At 47.8% G+C, this 20707-nt stretch overlaps 2 protein-coding genes across 11 annotated transcripts; one reads left to right on the top strand and one right to left on the bottom strand.

The window, feature by feature from the left end:
- Nucleotides 1–508: 508 nt before the first annotated feature.
- oxnad1 (oxidoreductase NAD-binding domain containing 1) lies at nt 509–6026 on the bottom strand. Of its 8 annotated transcripts, none has more exons than XM_035429078.1 (8): nt 5892–6017; nt 4984–5159; nt 4588–4651; nt 3721–3827; nt 2947–3088; nt 2183–2425; nt 1953–2061; nt 509–1114 (listed from the first exon to the last, which is right to left on the bottom strand). In XM_035429078.1, exons 2-8 carry the CDS (start codon nt 5115–5117, stop codon nt 939–941), a joined length of 975 nt encoding a protein of 324 aa, XP_035284969.1. In that variant the 5' UTR covers nt 5118–5159; nt 5892–6017; the 3' UTR covers nt 509–938. The 8 variants fall into 8 exon arrangements, with proteins under 8 accessions (XP_035284969.1, XP_035284965.1, XP_035284966.1 ...); XM_035429074.1 differs by lacking the exon at nt 5892–6017 and adding an exon at nt 5586–5880; XM_035429075.1 differs by lacking the exon at nt 5892–6017 and adding an exon at nt 5319–5567 and having other exon boundaries at nt 4979–5159.
- Nucleotides 6027–7836: 1810 nt separating this feature from the next.
- On the top strand, nt 7837–17963 carry gpnmb (glycoprotein (transmembrane) nmb). 3 transcript variants are annotated; one of them, XM_035429058.1, is made up of 12 exons: nt 7837–7969; nt 9183–9317; nt 10578–10733; nt 11613–11780; nt 12108–12269; nt 12531–12818; nt 13417–13479; nt 13937–14227; nt 14868–14973; nt 15129–15343; nt 15914–16004; nt 17743–17963. In XM_035429058.1, the coding sequence occupies exons 1-12, from the start codon at nt 7900–7902 to the stop codon at nt 17894–17896; spliced, it is 1899 nt and encodes a 632-aa protein (XP_035284949.1). In that variant the 5' UTR covers nt 7837–7899; the 3' UTR covers nt 17897–17963. The 3 variants fall into 3 exon arrangements, with proteins under 3 accessions (XP_035284949.1, XP_035284948.1, XP_035284947.1); XM_035429057.1 differs by having other exon boundaries at nt 10578–10748; nt 13943–14227; XM_035429056.1 differs by having other exon boundaries at nt 10578–10748.
- Nucleotides 17964–20707: the final 2744 nt, after the last annotated feature.

The raw sequence follows: 20707 nt of genomic DNA, 5'->3' as shown, positions 1-20707 counted from the left end.
TGCAGTTCTTCACCCAGAGGAGCAAAACCCACAGAATTATAATACAGATTCTACAGACTAACTAGATACTCAACTCCATAGTATTGAAAGTTCAAACTCTCTTCTGCTGAAACTTACATGTTCAAATTTAATTCATATTTAAAACAGATGACAAAGGGGTTGGACCACAGGTTGGGCCACACCCATCTTCATTAATATTCATAAAAATGTAACAGAAACTCCTGCTACTTGCTAGAACCTCCTGTGATTAAAAAGCAGAGAGGACTGAAGGAAAGCAGGTGTTGAGCATCTGGTTTCTGTACAGACCCCTCCTGTCTGAACATTCAGGAGCAAGAGGTCATCTGGAAGGTCATTTCCCAGGCAACAAACACAACAGCATTCTATATAAGAGCTTAGAAATAAATCCTGAAAACAGAATGTTTCAGAAAAAGAAAAAAAAAAGCCTAAAAAGGTTGGTTTGTTTTTGAGGTAAAATGTTTTTTAATTACATTTGACTAACTGTGCTATGTCGGTTATTATTATTATTATATATTATTATATGTTATATTATTATTACAATGCATAATTATAACAAAAATTATTGTTTAAAAAGAACATGACACATTCTCATTTGAAAATAAATAAAAGGTGATGTGCGCATATTTCTGTCTTCAGAAGAGGAGTGAACCATAAAATCCAACGTGGCAAACAAGAGTCCTGCCGAATCAACACGCCTGCAACATGCCTCCTACAACACGCCTGGAGTCAGCACACGTGTGCTCAGGTGCCCCGCGGGGGCATGCCAGGGTGCAGGGGCTGGGGGCGGGGCGGGGCGGGCGGGGCAGTACGGTCAGACCGCGCTCACACCGCTGTGATTCTGTCAGTGGAAGGCAGGGGAGGATTTCAGACGCCGAGATCCAGGTGTAGGTGGGCGGGGCTTGGGCCGGCAGTGGGCGGGGCTACCACCACTTCTCAAACAGGATCCTGTGGGGGGGCAGGCCCAGGTGCTGCAGGTGCTCGGAGACGCTCTCGATCATGGGCGGCGGCCCGCACAGGTAGCACAGAGTCTCCCGCTGCCCCGCCCGCGCCAGCCTCTCCAGGTGCTCCCTTAGAACCTGCTCAGATATCCTGCCACCTGAGAAAACACACACACACACAATTACACACACGCACGCACGCACACACCTGTGTTTAAATGCCAGACTGTGCAGCACACTGTGAAAGAGTAGGCTGAAGAGCCACGCGGTGCTAAAGGCTAACCCATGCCGCGCTAAAGGCTAAGTCGTGTGGCGCTAAAGGCTAACTCGCGCGGTGCTACAAGCTAAGACTTGTGGCGCTATAACCTAAGCCTTGTGTAGCACTAAAGGCTGACTCGCGCGGTGCTATAAGCTAAGACTTGTGGCGCTATAACCTAAGCCTTGTGCAGCGCTAAAGGCTAACTCGCGCGGTGCTATAAGCTAAGACTTGTGGCGCTATAACCTAAGCCTTGTGTAGCACTAAAGGCTGACTCGCGCGGTGCTATAAGCTAAGACTTGTGGCGCTATAACCTAAGCCATGTGCAGCGCTAAAGGCTAACTCGCGCGGTGCTACAAGCTAAGACTTGTGGCGCTATAACCTAAGCCTTGTGCAGCGCTAAAGGCTAACTCACGTGGTGCTATAAGCTAAGACTTGTGGCACTATAACCTAAGCCTTGTGTAGCGCTAAAGGCTAACTCACGTGGTGCTATAAGCTAAGACTTGTGGCACTATAACCTAAGCCTTGTGTAGCGCTAAAGGCTAACTCACGTGGTGCTATAAGCTAAGCCTTGTGCAGCGCTTAAGGCTAACTCATGTGATGCTAAAGGCTAACCCTTGCAGCGCTATAAGCTAAGGCTTGTGCTGCTATAACCTAAAGCTTGTGCAGTGCTGAAGGCTAACCCACGCGGCGCTAAAGGCTAACCAGTGAGGCGCTAAATGCTAACTTGCGGCGCTCACCGCTGATGAAGGGCTGCAGCTGCGGGTCCACGGCTTCGCTCTGGCGCGTGAGGTGGAAGTCACAGAAGAACTTTCCGGGGAACTCCTGACAGGCCTCCACGATCGACCTCTGGAGCGAAGGAGAGAGAGAACGTCGTTACCAAACTCGCCACTAGGGGGCTACTGTTACTACACTCTCCTAGAGGAGCGCTAGTCTCTTGCTGGCCCCCGGGGGGCGCTGTGGGGCGCACCTTGAACAGCAGCTCCTGGGTGTTCTTGGCACTGTAGCAGAGCTGCACGGCTCCTGGCTTGTAGCCCTGGCCTGCTGCCTGGTGGTGGCGCTGCAGGTCCAGCGCATGCAGCAGGATGGAGTACAGGGGGTTAATCCCCACTCCGCCCGCCACCAGCAGCAGGTCCACCGCCGGGCCCGTAGGGGCGGGGTCAAAGAAGAAGTCCCCGCCCACTCGGACGGCCACCTCTGAATCCAGCCTGCACTGAGAGAGGGGAAACAGGGAGTGAGAGAGAGTGAGAGAGGGAGGAACAGAGCAGGGGGGGAAGAGAAGAGTGAGAGAGGGGAGGAAAAGAGAGAGTGAGGGAGAGGAGGATAGAGTGATAGAGGGATGGAGCGAGAGAGAATTTAGGTCCCCTGGGCCTTAACCACAATACTCACCAGACTGTACAGAGTGATATAACACCAGACTACCAATACAAAGTCAGCTGAGTTAGAAGGCAGAATTTCCACTATTTTCACACTTGTCCTTCATAGGCATGTCCCAAAGAGTAGTCAAAATAATCAAATAATGTGTCCTTCTAAGGTGCCTTCTTTTGGTTAAATTTGAAGGCAGCGTCTGATGCATCCTTCAGCTGGAAGTATATCCCAAAAAAGTCTGCGATTTCCTCAGACTTCTAGCTTAATTGATTAATTAACTACTTAACGGCAGCTCAAACCAGCGAAGCGGTGGAAATGTGAATATACAGTGAACTCGGTAATTTGATAATTTAACCCCAAACTCACCGAGCGGTGGATCCAGTGGGCCGGCGGGTGCTCGGCGTACTTGACGGCCAGCTCAATCACGCCCTCCCCTCGCAGCAGGGCGGGGCTCGAGCAGATGGAGAACCCGCCCACCTTCTCCTGGCCGGGGATGAAGAAGTCCACCCTGAAACCCAAAGATCTTTTTTGGAATGTTTTTTTTTTTTTTCAAAATTCTAATGAAGTATTCTAGAACTCCACTGCTTTCCAGTATTGATTGTTACATCAGCATTGGAACATTAATTTAACATTCTAATCACATTATTTGTAATCTCACATGATACTAAATGCTGGAACACACTGAAATCAGATGGGAATGCAATCTTCTGTTGTTTGAATGATTGACTATGACATCACAAAGAGACTACACAGGTCACAGTTCAAATTCAGGAGGATAGATTTCCTGTGCTAATTTTCTAACAGCACACTCTATTGGCCCCTGGTGGTACTGTGCTTCATAAGAAATGTATTTTTCAAAATCACTCCAGCCAGTAAAATCACTAAAGCCACACCACCCTCTACTGGCCAATCTTACTCTGGTGATTTGCAGCACTGGGAATTTGCTAATCCTGAGGTGCGGGTATAGCGTCAGAGTGAAGAACAGAACCACAGATCAGAAGTCAACAGAGAGGAAATGTTGAGAGAAATCTTGACATAACTGTCTAGGACTGCAGGGTTACTCACGTCTCAAAATAATTTCTGTTAATAAACCCATGATAGAAATCTATGATCTCAGTGTAAGGGGGAAATCTCTCTCACCACTGCCCCGCTTTGAAGGTGAAATCCGGATGGGGGACGGACAGACGGAGTCGTCTCACAGAGTCCGACTCGTTCTTGATCCCACAAACCTTCGCCGGGAACACAGCCTGGAGACACGGAACACAGAAAGTCCCTTTGTGATGTCATCAAAAAGTGCCTGCTCACCACTGTTATCACCATAGATATTCATAGAACATGTGATTGTATCGTGTCCACATCAGGGAATTACTGGTTTTCAAAGACAGGACCTATCGCTATGAACGTTGAATAAACAAATTACATGTAATTATCAGATATTCACATGCACCCCCCCCCCCCCCCCCCCGCCTGAAGGAAGATGCGCTCAGTAAGTATTCAGTATGGTTGATACCATCTTATGAGACTAACCATTAAGGACCTAGAAATTTCCGTTCCTAAAAATAAATTCCTGAAAAATGTATTAAAAATAAAACAAGTCATCTTTATTCAGCTCTAAATAAAGGAATCCAACACCCTCCTCCTCCTGACACACACACGCCTCCTGATCTTAACAGTAAAACCCAAATTCCAAAAATAAAAAAAGAAGTAAACACTGCTGGTTCAAAGGTAGCTTCTCTCTGCTGGGTCAAAGTCTGTTCTGAGAGACACATGATGTGCTTCAGCCATATGACCTGTTATTTCAATATGAGATGGAAACCCCCCAAACCCAGAGGACTGATTTCTCTGACCCTGATAAGAGTGCTCTGCAGTCACCAGTGGACAATAAGATCAGGACGGAGTTTACTTATGTCTTCTTCATCTCTTCAGCTCACATTACACAACAAACTAGACTAGACTCTTTAAGACAGGAGCTTGAAGCTGTCGACACTACAGGAGGTGCAGACTCACCATCTGTCGGGAGTTGTTGGCTGTTCTCTCCAAGTGGTCCGTTTTTCTTATGGAACTCATTCGTCTGAAATTAAAGGTTACTGTGAAATCTCAATTTTTATGTTATTTTACCTGCCCATCACTGTGATAAATTGCCCTGTTGACCAGGTAACTTACAAAAAAACTCACATAAAGGACTAGTAATTGTCAAACTACAAGAGTCAGCATTCTCTTGTTTTCCTCACTGTCAGCTTAATCTAACAAGGGGTTCATGCAGCATGCTTTGGCGTGTGACGAGGTTTCTAGGCGACCTTATATACCAATGGTTGATTGGTTAACTACCGCATTCAGCGCTGGTGAAAACCAGCCAGCACAAGGATAACCAAACCCCCCTAATGACGACAGCGAGCACCTGACCGACACAATGACGACGTTCGAGAGGCCAGGCACCTGCTGGCCGGGATCGGACACAAAGCCAGCGGGCGGAGTAGTCTGGACGGACCCGGCGCCGCGAAGCTTCCAGCGACCTTCAGCCAACCGCAAGCCGCCATCGCGGAAGCAGGGAGAGCCAAGCTTTCCCCGACAGTACCAGACTGTGGGGAAACACGCACATACAGAATTATCAACCGTCAGAGTGCAATTCAAAACATTACATAATACATATACGTGCAATTATATAAAACTCAGCGCGTCTCGGAACTGGACAGACCACACACGAGAAGCGCAAACAAAAAAAATTCCAGAGGACCCACCCGTGTTCATACGTAGGCATCCATCTAGTTAGTAGTGGCTGACTGGGATTGGGATGGCAGGTATGCCATCCCGCCAAGTTACGCCTTGGTGGGGGCATGCCCCATATATAAAAATACAGTGCGTGTGCTGGCTATATGGCTAGCTAACTAGCGGATACGTACAGTTCCATAGCCAAGCCAGTTAACTAGCCTAGTTAAATTACTTCAACTTGCCCGAAAGTGGTATGCCATGTAGCAAGCAAATAATAAAACATGAGGTAAAGTTACCCCACTCTGGTGTTCAACTGATGGCATATTCTGTCAGTTGGCTTGGTTTCCAGACCGTAGTGCAGTTATCGCTAGTTAGCGACCTAGCCTGGAAATAAGTTTGTAAGTTGCCTAGCACATCCTGGGAACCATTACAACAACCACTACTAGAGCTAGTTAGCTTGTAAGCAAAACAACGAACAACTGAAGAAGGTACGATAGCCAGTAAAACTGTGACCAGGTTGCTAACTTAGCCGTCTTACCCCCCTTTCGCCTTCGAAAACAGCACGCCAAACAGAAAGTACGCAACATACATGATGCAAGTACCTTGTGACTTATTTGCTTGTTTTCCCCTAAGACTTATGTAACGCAATCTTACCGAAAAACACAAATATTCTTCATATGAACTTCATTGTAGTCGTTAAGTAACCTTACTCATGTAAGCGTGACGCGTTAACCCCGGAAGTACTTACGCTGCCGGTTCCGAGGGCATGTTTTAAAAGCACGTGATTGCACTACTAAGTGCGGAGAGAGCTGATCTGAGAACAGTTTTGGCCAACATACCGAGATACTGCTCAAAAAGAAGATACATGGAATCCGCTAATGAGAAGCGATCAGATTTGAGATTGTATTGTCCTATTCCATTGAATATTAATATAGCAATAGAGATATTATAATCCCCATCTCTCCAGTCGGGAACGTAGTTAAACTATAGTCATTGTGGTTGACACTGACAATATCTCTCTGAACCTTTTTAGGACAGTCGCAGTTATGTTCTCATATAAAACTTTTTTATTTATTTATTTATTTTATTTTTTTACTTTTACCCTCCACTCTTTTTTTTCCTCTGCAATTTGTCACGGTGTAGAATCATATTATACGTCGCCCAGAGAGACAATAAAGAATAAACACACTCTCCACCATTTTATCTGTATGCAGATTCATTGAATGCCTAAACTTCAACTGGTGTACATTAACGGTATTAATTTTTAAAAAATACTTATGAACGTACGTTGTTATAATCAACAGCAACAAAAGATACTCGATGAAGTAACTTCTGGTGATACTCCATGACGATTTACCTGTTAACACGTACAAAAGTGTTATAACAAAACAACAAAATCATATGAACAATCACACTTTTTTGACGAATTAATTATTATTATTATTATTATTATTATTTGGAAAGCACTTGTACATATGTATACTGTGTTTTCAAGGAGTAGCTTGTGTATTAGCAAGTTTATCATGTCAGCATACAATGTATCTCCCTTTTGTCTTTTCATGTTTTCAGTTTAAAAAAAAAAAAAAAGTTTGTGAAGACTTTCTTCCTCACGTGAAAATATTTAACTGTAAATGGGAGAATGGGAACTGCTGTTAAAGCCTTTAATTTATTTGACCAATATTTCTTATATTTTTAATGGCTTGCTCTGAAATAAATGCTTTTATTTCTTGAATAGTCTACGTTTTATACTGGAAACAAAAAACGGTATATGTTTGTTTGGTGGATAAAACCCCGTGTGCTTTACAATTCATACTACTAAATAAGCGCTAGTAAACGGAAACGTTGATTACAAGCTATGACAATCATGCAATAAAACTGCGCTGTGTTTTGAATTATTTTATCCCGGGTTGATTAAAATAGTCCACATATAAGATGAGTACAGTTGCTAAGTAAATATTTGAGTAACCTGAACAGTGTTTATATCACAGAACATTTCGTTGCAAGTAACGGTTGTTATATTTAACACAGGCCTATATGTGCTTATGTTGACGCAGTTCCACAGATTATTCTCAAAAAAACTTCTGTCGATAAGGATGGGAATGAAGAACAAGAAATTACTGTCCGGAAACAAGTCGTATAACAGATGAATTCCTATTCAGAGTTTGTAATGCAATTACAATCAAGGCAGATTTTTCCCCCGCTCTTTGAACCCATTTGAGGAGAAAGTATTGTCCAGTGCGTGCTATTTGATATTTGGGTTAAGTCTGATGTGATACTGTCGCCTTCGTAAGGAAAAATCGACCAATACCACCAGGATATTTTCGTGTTTATTTGGAAAATGAAACATCGACATTTCCCAACCGCTGTCAGGAGAAAATAAATGTTTTGAGAGACTGAGTCATCCCCCGTGAGCAGCTCGAATCAGGGGACAGCGGCGGATAATGAGAGGTTGACCGCTTCTTGTTATAAATCTCACATGATGGGGCAGTTATTAAATCAGGGAAGGGATAGAGGAAAGGTCCCGCGCGCGGAAGACCAGAAACGGGGAGGTGAAGTCCGTGCGGCACTAGCTCGTGCGGGTTTAGTTTGGATTCTGTTCTGCGCGTCAACATGGGGGACTGGCAAGCGATTTCATGCCTGGCGTTAGCGTTTTTAATCTCCCACGCGGATGGGCTGAAAAGTAAGCTAAATGTATTTAAATGTGTTTTGAATTCATAACTGACATGTTGTAATCGAATCACTTTGAGTGTGTGTGTATGTGTGGGGAGGGGGGATTTTTCTGGAGAGTTCTGGAAATGTAGAAGTCAATTAAATCTTTGACCCGTGTGTTCGGTTTGAGTCAAATTGTTTAAAAATTTTGGCAAAAGATTAATTACACTTTTGAGAGATGTATTTTAAAACCAGTGACTAAACCAGTACACATTTGGTTATTGTTTTGTATTTCTATTGGTTGTGCGTCATATGTATCCTTCTGCCTAAATTGTCTCTGAATATAATAAGATAAAGATGAACGACAAATTAATAACACTTTAGTAGGCTAGTTAAATGTGGTATAACAGAGGTTTGTGCATATTTTATTTCTGTATTGCTTTAAAATGCTAATAAACATCTTGGCTATATTTAACTCAGGCTAAGAGTTTCTCAGGTGCTAACAAGTAAATAAAAAACAAGGGTTCATCATTTTTTAAATCCATTTCTGTTGAATGATAAACTGATATCGAGCTGATTAGCTGTTTTACAGAAACGCAGGAAAATAGCATTGGAATCAGCTTGATCTTTACTTCGGGGGTGATATTACACAGGGTTGCATTTGACCTGAGAGAACAGCTCTGAACCGTGTAACTGTTCGTCTCATGAGCCTAATTACAGGCATCATACGCACCATTTTTGGGCCGTCTTGTGAATGTCGTTACAAAGGCATTTTTTCTTTTCTCTTTTTTCTGTTTCTTGACATGCAGTTATGCTTGGTTTGTGTAACTCTGTGATGACAGAACGGGTCACGTGTTTGTTCCCATGTCTGTGTTTACGCCGTGCGTGTTCGCCTACATTCAGTATCACAACAAGCCTTTGTTGCAAAATAAAGATATAGATTTTTTGCTGTTGTTGAAGAATTGGTTTATACGAGTTACTCAGCATTGTATCTGTAAATAGCATTAATATTTAAGTCTCGCTGTTCTGTTTGTTTTTTGCTTTTCCCAAATCGGCATTTGCTAGATTTGACTCATTTAATTAAAATTAAACATAACTATATATATATATATATATTTGTGTGTGTGTGTGTGTATTACCTATTATTAGTTAATGTATTTACTAACAAAAGCCTAATAAAAACCAGAAAGAAAGACCTAAGGCGCGTGCACGACTGAACGTTGCTTGTGTACGTCTCGCTCCAGCATACAGAGATATGTTCGCTCACGTGCATTCGGTGAAGTTCCCTCCAATTCCTGGATGGTTCCCGGACAGCAACCCGTGGGATGACTATCTGTACCCGCCTTTCAGAGCGCAGGACCTCCTCGTGCGAGGAAAAGGTGAGTCTTCCATCTGTTCAACACGTCTAAACAAACAGTTTGTCCTGCCTTGTCCCTGCCTTGAGGTTCAAAGTAAAAGTATTTCATTTATCAAGTGCACAGTATAACACAGGGTCAGTCTGAACAACGAAATTCATAGGACATGGCAAGCAACAACTACGTACTAAGCAAAAATATAACAAGAATAGCAAAAATATATATAGCAGAAAGAGCAGTACCAAAGCCTGTAAAGATGGGGAATATTGACAACAGGAATAAGAGTATGAAATATTATAAATATAGAGTGTCATTATAAATATAAAGTGCCGATGAATATGTTCATTAAATTTTAGGAATATATTAAAGGTTAGGAATATATTCAGAAGATTTTCACCCCAATTGAATGTTTTCAGTTTTAGTGTGTTGAAAAGCCCTCTTATTAATGGCATTTAAATGTGATTTTTGTATTACTCCTGATATAAGCATCTTTCTGTGACATCAGTATGAAGTTTTTAGGACCCAAAAAAACTGGAGAAGGTTACAAAAAGGTTGGAAAAGCTTTGAACCTTCCTAGGGGCACCAATAAGTCCATTGCAACTAAATATGGCAGACCCCAGACAGGACCAAGTCTTACCTAACAGAGCAGCTGAACAAGAAGGGTGGTTCTCTGAGAAATGACCAAGAAGCCAGCTACTCCAGAGAAAGGGCAGTGTTTATCCATGCCCAGAGCCTTGTGACAGACCTGGGAATCCTCCCCAGAGGAAGATTTTGTGGTCTCATAAGACCAAAGCTGAGCTCTTTGTCCTGAAATCTAAGGGTGAAGATTCATATCCCGTATATATCCCCTCATATCCATATAACAGCACAATGACCCAGGTTACGAGCTGTGATCTACATAGGAAAAATTTAAAAATGCGAATGTGTGGTATTCTGGAATGGCCAGAAAATAGTTGTCTAGTGATGCTCTCAGTCTAACTTTGCAGAGCTTGAGCAAATTTGTAAAAAAAGAAATAAAATCTGAGGAAAAATGGGGGAATGGGAATCCAAAATCTGTTTCAGCCAAATCTAAATGACATACCTGAGAAGACATAATTAATTTAAAATTTCAGGTGTAACATGGCAAATTGTGAAAGAGTTCAAGGAGGTGTGAGTGCTCTGTGTGTATTTACACGTATTACATCTAAAAATACGAAACCAGTGACGAAAGCGCAGAGCGCACTGCAGTTGGAGGCCTGTTGGGTTGGGGGGCGGGACTCAGTGATGTCACCGGTGCCCTGGCAGGTAAACACGTGAGCGTGCACCTGAGCAGCGACGGCCCGGCGATCCAGGGGTCCTGCATCACCTTCACGGCGGCGCTGGAGTACCCCAAGTGCCAGCGGGAGGACGCTAACGGGGAGGCTAACGGGGACGCGGTGTACGACGAGCACTGCGACGACGGTACGGAGGCCTCAGGTGCTTTCAGCTCACGTTCACTACGACTGCTGCTAACTGCTGCTAGCTGCTGTTTGCTGCAGCTAAGTGCTGCTAACTGCTGCTAGCTGCTGTTTGCTGCAGCTAAGTGCTGCTAACTGCGACTTACTGCAGCTAGCTATTTACTATTATTATTATTACTGCTAACTGCTACTTACTGCTGCTAACTTCTGCTTACTGCAGCTAACTGCTGCTTACTGCTGCTAGCTATTTACTATTATTATTATTACTGCTAACTGTGGCTAACTGCTGCTTACTGCAGCTAACTTCTGCTTACTGCTGCTAACTGCTGCTAGCTGTTGCTAACTGCTGCTAACTGTGGCTAACTGCTGCTTACTGCAGTTAACTGTGGCTAACTGCTGCTTACTGCAGCTAACTGTTGCTAACTACTGCTAACTTCTGCGTACTGCTGCTAACTGCGGCTTACTGTTGCTAACTGCCGCTAACTGCCCCTAACCACCGCTAACTGCTGCTAGCTGCTGCTAACTGCTGCTTCCTGCTGCAAGCTATTTACTATTATTACTATTATTATTATTATTATTATTATTACTACTGTTATTACTGCTACTTACTGCTGCTAGCTATTTACTATTATTATTATTATTATTATTATTGCTGCTTCCTGCTGCAAGCTATTTACTATTATTATTATTATTACTACTACTGTTATTACTGCTACTTACTGCCGCTAGCTATTTACTATTATTATTATTATTATTATTATTATTATTATTATTGCAGCTTCCTGCTACAAGCTATTTGTGAAACATTAGCTTCATGTTTTAATGATCTCTCACCCCCACCCCCCATACACACCCACACACACACACACACACACACACTCAGCGAATGGGCAGGTGCGCACAGTATACAGCTGGACGTCCTGGCTGGATGATTATGGATTTGGGAAGTGTTTGGACCCATCTCTCTGTAACGTGTTCCCCGACGGGAGACCCTTCCCACAGAGCAACGACTGGAGACGCAAGAGCTACGTCTACGTGTGGCACACCATGGGTGAGTGAGTGTGTGATACCTGAACACTTCCTGTAACTTGGCCTTGCTTCACATTGTTGTGTAGAACACTTCCTGTAACTTGGCCCTGCTTTACACTGTTATGTAGGACACTTCCTGTAACTTGGCCTTGCTTCACACTGTTATGTAGGACACATCCTATAACGTGGCCCTGCTTTACACTGTTATGTAGGACTCATCCTGTAACTTGGCCCTAATTTACACTGTTGTTCAGAACACTTCCTGTAGCATGGCCCAGGTTTACACTGTTGTGTCAGACACTTCCTGTAACCTGGCCCTGCTCTCTCTCTCGCTCTCTGCCTCTCCTAGGTCAGTACTTTGAGACCTACAGTGGCTCCTCCTCCAGTCTGACCCTGAACACCAGTAAGGTGGAGCTGGGGGCGGGCATGATGGAGGTGATGGTGTACCGCATGCGTGATCGCAGGAAGTACAGCCCGACCGCCTCCGATAACGGGGTCTACTTCGTCACAGGTGCGCTGCTGAATGGCTTCCCCCTAGCTGTATTCTCATCTAACATGGGAAGAGAGTGCTGCAGTTCATGATGTCACAAAGAATCCACGACTCTATGATGTTACAAAGAGCTTCCAACTCTGCTGGTTGATGCTACAAGGAATTCATGACACTGTGATGTCACAAAGTGCATACAACTTGCTAGATGTCAGAAGTAATGTATAACTGAATGATGTCAAATGAAATGTAATCTGTGATGCTTTGGCCTGTTGTTTTCTGCAGATAAGATCCCGCTGGCTGTGAACCTCTCTCAGAAACAGGCTCAGAACCTGTCGGAGAACTTCTTTGTGAGGGGCGCAGACTTGGTCTTCAACGTTCTGCTCCACGACCCCAGCAACTACCTGAAGACGGCGGCCGCCGTTGACTACATCTGGGACTTCAGCGATGGCAACCAGCTGGTCACCCATAGCAACGTGGCCACGCACGCCTACAGCGACCTCGGCAACGTCACGGTCAAGCTGATAGTGCAGGCGGCCTTTCCTGTGCCCTGCCCCCCCTCCAAACCCACAGGTAAGCCCCGCCCACGAGCCTCACCTTGCTCCGCCCCCCAGGTAAGCTCCGCCCATTCCTCATTGACATTCTCTCAGCCTCCTGAAAGCGCCACAAACCCCACAGACCCAGCAGACACTGGGCTCCATTCTCCATGTGATGGCACTGGCCCAAAGAGAAATTTGATTGGCCACAACAGGAACCACCCTATACACTCTGGGAAATGATAGGTCATTAGGTTGTCAATCACACTGACTTGACTGTTCCATTAGTGAGCACCTGTGTCTAAAAGCAAAAGCGCGAATATAAAGCCCCCGTCTTTGCGTACATGCCTCTTAACCCTTAACTGGTTTTGGTTAAAGACTCTGGATAAGAGCGTCTGCCAAATGCCTGTAATGTAATGTAATGTTAACTGTTCCAGCAGTTCTACGTTACATTCGTCTCAATGCACGCTTGCATACCTGTAGTTCAGCAGCAGAGGGGACAGAATTGGCACAGGAGCTGAGTTTATGAGATCTGTGCCCCTCCCCCCACCCCACAGGCCACATGTTGTGCGCCCCCTACTGTTCGTTGCATGCGATGCCAGTTTAACATGTTTAACGTGTTTTTGCCGAAACAGCCAATCCAACAGCCCCCCCAGAGACACACACAGCCACCGGGAAAGTGGGACCAACACGGGCTGGTAAGAGCGCGTGTGTGTGTGTGTGTGTGTAAGAGTGTGTGAGTGTGTGTGTAAGAGTGTGTGTGTGTGTGTGCGTGTGTGTGTGTGTAAGAGTGTGTGTGTGTAAGAGCGTGTGTGTGTGTGTATGTGTGTAAGAGTGTGTGCGTGTGTGTGTGTGTGTGCGTGTGTGTGTGTGTGTGTGTGCGTGCGTGTGCGTGTGTGTGTGTGTGTGTGTGTGCGTGTGTGTGCGTGTAAAACTTGACCATCTAAACTGAGTAAATAGTAGAACTCTCAGGTGTTAATAAGTTCACGTTACTTTGGAACACTGTGTGTGTAGTCTTCCTTTAACTCAGTCCATTTTTCAGTTTGGCATGGGTCCCGAGTTTATGCATGTGTGTAAATTTAAAATATAACACATTCTTGGACACATTCATATGTAGCCTCGACCTCTGACCTGGAAGTGATTTCCCTGTCCTGGCTTCAGCTACCACGGTAACATTTCCGAGGACAACTGCTGCTGTTCCTGTGACAACTGCTGGTGTTCCCATGACGACGGCTGACATGACGACAGTGCTCCCCACGACAGAACCACCGCCCCCCACCACAGACGCGGTGAAGACCCCCGGGTTCAGAGGGACCCCGACGGCAGGGGCCGACCCCACCCATCCCGAGAGCACTGCCCCGCCCCTGTGGCACCAGCGCCCCCTACAGGAGACAGAGTGCTACCGCTACCTCTATGGCAACTTCCAGAAGGAGATCCTTATCGTGGGTGAGCTGCCCAGGACTCAACTGCACCCCCAAACCCCACACTGCACCCCCAAATACCAAACTGCACCCCAAAACCCCATACTGTAACCCCAAATGCCACACAGCACATCCCCCAAACCCCACACTGTATCCCCAAATACCATACAGCACATCCCCCAAACCCCACACTGTAACCCCAAATACCATACTGCACCCCCAAACCCCACACTGTAACCCCAAATACCATACTGCACTCCCAAACCCCATACTACACCCCCAAACCCCACACTGTAACCCCAAATACCATACTGCACCCCAAACCCCATACTACACCCCCAAACCCCACACTGTAACCTCAAATACCATACTGCACCCCCAAATGCCATACAGCACTCCCAAACCCCACATTGTACCCCTGAACCTCACACTGTATCGCTGAAACTCACTTATCCACATCTCCTCCAGTTTTGGTTCTGTGCTCACTTCCTGGGCCTCATTATTCTTTGTACTCATCAATAATAATTGCCTTGAATAACTCAAAACATGCAATAAAAATAAATGCATTGCTTTGTGAGACAGTGGTAACTGCAAAGCCTAAAAAGGAAGTTCAAAGGTCATCAGCCTCAGCCTACAGGAAGTGACCTCACCCGTGTGCCTTACAGAGGGAAAGCTGGCCGTGCAGAGTGTGCAAGCCAATAAGATCACAGGCGTGTCCGCTGCCAAGGTGACCAACACCACGGTGAGCTTCCTGGTGAAGTGCCTGGGCAGGTGAGTGGCACAGGTGCACACCTGACATGGGAATCCAAGCCCATTCACATCCCAGACTCTTATTACCAACATTACTCAATAAACCAATCACTTTCTTATGCAGTATAGCATATTTAATGCTGACTGGGTGTCACTCTTTCTCCCTCTGTCTCCAGCACCCCGACCTCGGCCTGCACCATCATCTCCGACGCCCCCTGCAGGCAGGTGCAGAACATCGTCTGCGACGACGTGCCGCCCGCCCCGGCGTGTGAGGTCACACTCAAACGCACCTTCCTGCGCCCCGGGACCTACTGCGTCAACATCACCCTGGAGGGCGTGGCCAGCCTCGCCCTGGCCTCCACCCACGTCACCATCGAGCCTGGGGAGAAGGGTGAGTCACATGACCAGCGGGTGCCTCCGCACTGGCCAGAGGAGAAGCCTGAGTCACATGATCGGCAGGTGCTCCTCATTGGCCAGAGAAGTGTGAGTCACATGACCAGCAGGTGCTCCTCATTGGCCAGAGGAGAAGTGAGTCACATGACCGACAGGTGCTCCTCATTGGCCAGAGAAGTGTGAGTCACATGACAAGCAGGTGCCTTCTCATTGGCTTGAGAATTGTGAATCACATGACCAGCAGGTGCCTCCTCATTGGCCAGAGTAGAAGGGGAATCACATGATCAGACGTCAGTGTGCATTTTGAATCAGTGCTACAGATGCACTGAGGGCTCTTTGCAGTCACTTCCTCGCATCCTTTCCTCACTCCTTAGCTCCAACCAGGGAACAAAGAAAGGAAAGGATGCAAGGACGGAGAGGTTGAGGAAACATTCAGTAGTCAAATGGATAATCCTATCTGGATGGAGAGTTCTATTCCAGGAGCTCAAGAACTGGTGAAATAATCCCTCCTTCTCTCCTACCCTGCCTCTCTCTCCCTCTCTCCTCTCTCTCTCCTCCCTCTCTGCAGTGTCTGAAGCTCCACAGGCTGCGGCGGTGGTACTGAGCACCAGCGCCGTCCTGGTGGCCATATTTGGCTTCATCGCCTTCACTGTGTACAAGTGAGTCCCTGCCCCTCTCATACAGCACCCCTAACCCTGCCCACTCCCCATACAGCACCCCTAACCCCGCCCACTCCCCATACAGCACCCCTAACCCCGCCCACTCCCCATACATCACCCCTAACCCCGCCCACTCCCCATACATCACCCCTAACCCCGCCCACTCCCCATACATCACCCCTAACCCCGCCCACTCCCCATACATCACCCCTAACCCTGCCCACTCCCCATACATCACCCCTAACCCTGCCCACTCCCCATACAGCACCCCTAACCCCGCCCACTCCCCATACATCACCCCTAACCCCGCCCACTCCCCATACAGCACCCCTAACCCTGCCCACTCCCCATACATCACCCCTAACCCCGCCCACTCCCCATACAGCACCCCTAACCCCGCCCACTCCCCATACATCACCCCTAACCCCGCCCACTCCCCATACAGCACCCCTAACCCCGCCCACTCCCCATACAGCACCCCTAACCCTGCCCACTCCCCATACATCACCCCTAACCCTGCCCACTCCCCATACAGCACCCCTAACCCCGCCCACTCCCCATACATCACCCCTAACCCCGCCCACTCCCCATACATCACCCCTAACCCTGCCCACTCCCCATACAGCACCCCTAACCCTGCCCACTCCCCATACATCACCCCTAACCCTGCCCACTCCCCATACAGCACCCCTAACCCCGCCCACTCCCCATACAGCACCCCTAACCCCGCCCACTCCCCATACAGCACCCCTAACCCCGCCCACTCCCCATACAGCACCCCTAACCCTGCCCACTCCCCATACAGCACCCCTAACCCCGCCCACTCCCCATACAGCACCCCTAACCCCGCCCACTCCCCATACATCACCCCTAACCCCGCCCACCCCCCATACAGCACCCCTAACCCTGCCCACTCCCCATACATCACCCCTAACCCCGCCCACTCCCCATACATCACCCCTAACCCCGCCCACTCCCCATACAGCACCCCTAACCCTGCCCACTCCCCATACATCACCCCTAACCCTGCCCACTCCCCATACAGCACCCCTAACCCTGCCCACTCCCCATACATCACCCCTAACCCCGCCCACTCCCCATACATCACCCCTAACCCTGCCCACTCCCCATACATCACCCCTAACCCCGCCCACTCCCCATACAGCACCCCTAACCCCGCCCACTCCCCATACATCACCCCTAACCCTGCCCACTCCCCATACATCACCCCTAACCCCGCCCACTCCCCATACAGCACCCTAAACCCCGCCCACTCCCCATACAGCACCCCTAACCCTGCCCACTCCCCATACAGCACCCCTAACCCCACCCACTCCCCATACAGCACCCCTAACCCCACCCACTCCCCATACAGCACCCCTAACCCCGCCCACTCCCCATACAGCACCCCTAACCCTGCCCACTCCCCATACAGCACCCCTAACCCTGCCCACTCCCCATACAGCACCCCTAACCCCACCCACTCCCCATACAGCACCCCTAACCCCGCCCACTCCCCATACAGCACCCCTAACCCTGCCCACTCCCCATACAGCACCCCTAACCCTGCCCACTCCCCATACATCACCCCTAACCCTGCCCACTCCCCATACATCACCCCTAACCCCGCCCACTCCCCATACAGCACCCTAAACCCCCCCCCCATTACACCGGACCGTTTCTCAGCCTCAGGTTGAAGCTGAGCATTCGGGTGACCCTCTCCTGCCCCCCTCCACAGGCGCTATAAGGTTTACCGCCCGGTCCGACGGTCGCCCGCGGAGACGGAGGAGGGCGGGGTCTGGCTGCGCTTCGGGCGGCTGAGGAGCTCACGGTTTCCCGCCAACGAGGAGAGGAGCCGGCTGCTCCACCCCGCTGTAGGCCCCTCCCACTAGCGCTGCAGGCCACACCCACCCCAGCTATACCCACCCAAACACCTCCAGCTCCAATCCCACCCCAACCACACCCACCCCAGCTATACCCACCCAAACACCTCCAGCTCCAATCCCACCCCAACCACACCCACCCCAGCTATACCCACCCAAACACCTCCAGCTCCAATCCCACCCCAACCACACCCACCCCAGCTATACCCACCCAAACACCTCCAGCTCCAATCCCACCCCAACCACACCCACCCAAACACCTTCAGCTCCAATCCCACCCCACCCAAACAGCTTCAGCTCCAATCCCACCTTAACCACACCCACCCAAACACCTTCAGCTGCAATCCCATCCCAACCACACCCCACCCAACCAGCTCCAATCCCATCCCAACCACACGCACCCAACTTCAGCTAAAATCCCACCCTAACCACACCCACCCAACTTCAGCTCCAATCCCATCCCAAACACACCCCACCCAAACACCTTCAGCTCCAATCCCACCCAAACCACACGCACCCCAGCTATACCCACCCAAACACCTTCAGCTGCAATCCCATCCCAACCACACCCCACCCAACCAGCTCCAATCCCACCCCAACCACACCCCACCCAAACACCTCCAGCTCCAATCCCATCCCAACCACACCCCACCCAAACACCTTCAGCTCCAATCCCACCCCATCCAAACAGCTTCAGCTCCAATCCCACCCAAACCACACGCACCCCAGCTATACCCACCCAAACACCTTCAGCTCCAATCCCATCCCAACCACACCCCACCCAAACACCTTCAGCTCCAATCCCACCCCATCCAAACAGCTTCAACTCCAATCCCATCCCAACCACACCCCACCCAAACACCTTCAGCTCCAATCCCACCCCATCCAAACAGCTTCAGCTCCAATCCCACCCCAACCACACCCACCCCAGCTATACCCACCCAAACACCTTCAGCTCCAATCCCATCCCAACCACACCCCACCCAAACACCTTCAGCTCCAATCCCACCCCACCCAACCAGCTTCAAACCCAACCCCACCCCATCCAAACACCTTCAGCTCCACCCCCACACCCCGCCCAAACAGCTTCAGCTCCAATCCCACCTTAACCACACCCACCCAAACACCTTCAGCTCCAATCCCAGCCCAACCACACCCACCCAAACAGATTCAGCTCCACCCCCTGCTTAAACTGCAGCACTGTGACGCTACACGCACAGGGAGGCTAACCCTGCGGAGGTAGCGTGTGTAGATTAGCATGGCTGAGGGATATTAATGCATAGAGAAACAGGGGCTTTGTGTTGTGCTAAAGGTAAGATATGTTAATCGGTGCCAAGCTTGCTAAGCGTATGCAGAATGATTGACAAGGCTGGAACAAAGTCTAGAGAAATGCTAAAGAAATGGCATTTTATCCAAAATGATTTAGAATCTTCTTCTGCTTTTGTTTATTTGCTTTTCGGTGTGTGGGAGGAATTCTTTTTTTTTGGGGGGGGGGGGGGGTGATCAGAATTAAAAGGGGTAACAGGACATCCCTTCTGGTCCCCGCTTGTGTGTAAAACCACTAAAGATGCTGCCGGACCATCCAAAGGAAGTTTGAGTTTATGTTCTGTGCGCCTGTTGTAAATGTTTGAATACACACGTTTACCTGCTGTGAAAGCTCGGGATTTACAGACTAATCTGCTAGACTAACTAGCAACGCTTCACTTAGTGTTAATGGAACTTTCTAATTGGCACTGGGAGATTATTTTTAATAAAGATTAAAGTGGAACAGTGTTTCAGTGTGAATTTAGTCAGTTATCAGGCTTTTGGGTAATGTAGTCCAGTGTGAACTAGGTCATTTGAGGCTTTTGGGTAATGTAGTCCAGTGTGAACTAGGTCATTTGAGGCTCTTGGGTAATGTAGTTCAGTGTGAACATGGTCGGTTTTGAGGCTTGTGGGAGACATGGTTGAGAGTGAAGACAGAGGCGATATGAGGAGCCATTTTGTCTTTTATTCAGAGGCATTTGACAGTGGAGCTGTGTCAGGGTCACAGGGGGAGAGGCAGGACTGCACCTCTCCCAAAATTCAGTCATTTTAATTAACATGATTTACCACAGCCATGAAATGCAAGAACAAAATACAAAACCAGAAAAGAGACACAAAGAGAGAGAGACTAAACCAAGGCTGGCCTTTTGACTGCTCCAATTTACAGAATGAGGAAAAAAAAAATTTAATCAATAATCAACATGGATTGACCTTTTCTTTCCCAAACGGATGAAACTCATGAAACTCCAATATAGTGAAGCCAGAAAACACCAAATCAAAAAAAAGCTACACCATCTTTTTTTTTTTTTTTTTTGCTTTGAAATTAGTATGGGGGAAAAAAAACTTTCAGAATCATTCCTTTTAGACCCTAATCTGTACATTGTGGTTAATTCTGGGGGAAATAACTAAAGCTAAAGTAGAGATATGCCTCTGATTTTAATGTGTTGTAAGAGGTAGATCATTAACAGTGAGCACATGGGTGAAGCCACACTCTCCAGAGCAGGCTTGCCTTCCCCCCACATAGAAGCCTTTCTGGGGAGGGGCTTGGGGGTAGGGGGGTGAAGCCTGGTGTTGTGAAGGAGGGGGGAGGGTGTTCTGCCGTGCCCCCAAAATCTGAGGTAGACAGATCTTTACCACAATCAAAAAACCATATTTACATTCTGCACAAATAAAACAAAAAAAAAAACAAAAAAAAAAAACCGAGGCTTACTCCAATTTTGCTTCCATTTTCTCTGAAAAGGTTCATTATTAACTGATCGCCCCCACCTCCACCTCCACCCCCACCCCGCCCCCCTC

This window comes from Anguilla anguilla, chromosome 8 (assembly GCF_013347855.1).
Source record: "Anguilla anguilla isolate fAngAng1 chromosome 8, fAngAng1.pri, whole genome shotgun sequence".
Lineage (NCBI taxonomy): Eukaryota > Metazoa > Chordata > Actinopteri > Anguilliformes > Anguillidae > Anguilla > Anguilla anguilla.
Note: the sequence above shows the minus strand (reverse complement) of the source record. Positions and strands in the feature narration are given on the sequence as shown.

Coding starts and splice junctions, on each gene's coding strand:
- gpnmb (XM_035429056.1), top strand. CDS start 7,900: ATGGGGGACTGGCAAGCGATTTCATGCCTGGCGTTAGCGTTTTTAATC. Junction 10,749..11,612: donor CGACGGTACGGAGGCCTCAG/GTGCTTTCAGCT, acceptor ACACACACTCAG/CGAATGGGCAGGTGCGCACA. Junction 15,344..15,913: donor CATCGAGCCTGGGGAGAAGG/GTGAGTCACATG, acceptor CCCTCTCTGCAG/TGTCTGAAGCTCCACAGGCT.
- oxnad1 (XM_035429074.1), bottom strand. CDS start 5,612: ATGCCATCAGTTGAACACCAGAGTGGG. Junction 4,652..4,983: donor CGAACGTCGTCATTGTGTCG/GTCAGGTGCTCG, acceptor CTTTAATTTCAG/ACGAATGAGTTCCATAAGAA. Junction 2,062..2,182: donor CCCAGGAGCTGCTGTTCAAG/GTGCGCCCCACA, acceptor CCTTCGCTCCAG/AGGTCGATCGTGGAGGCCTG.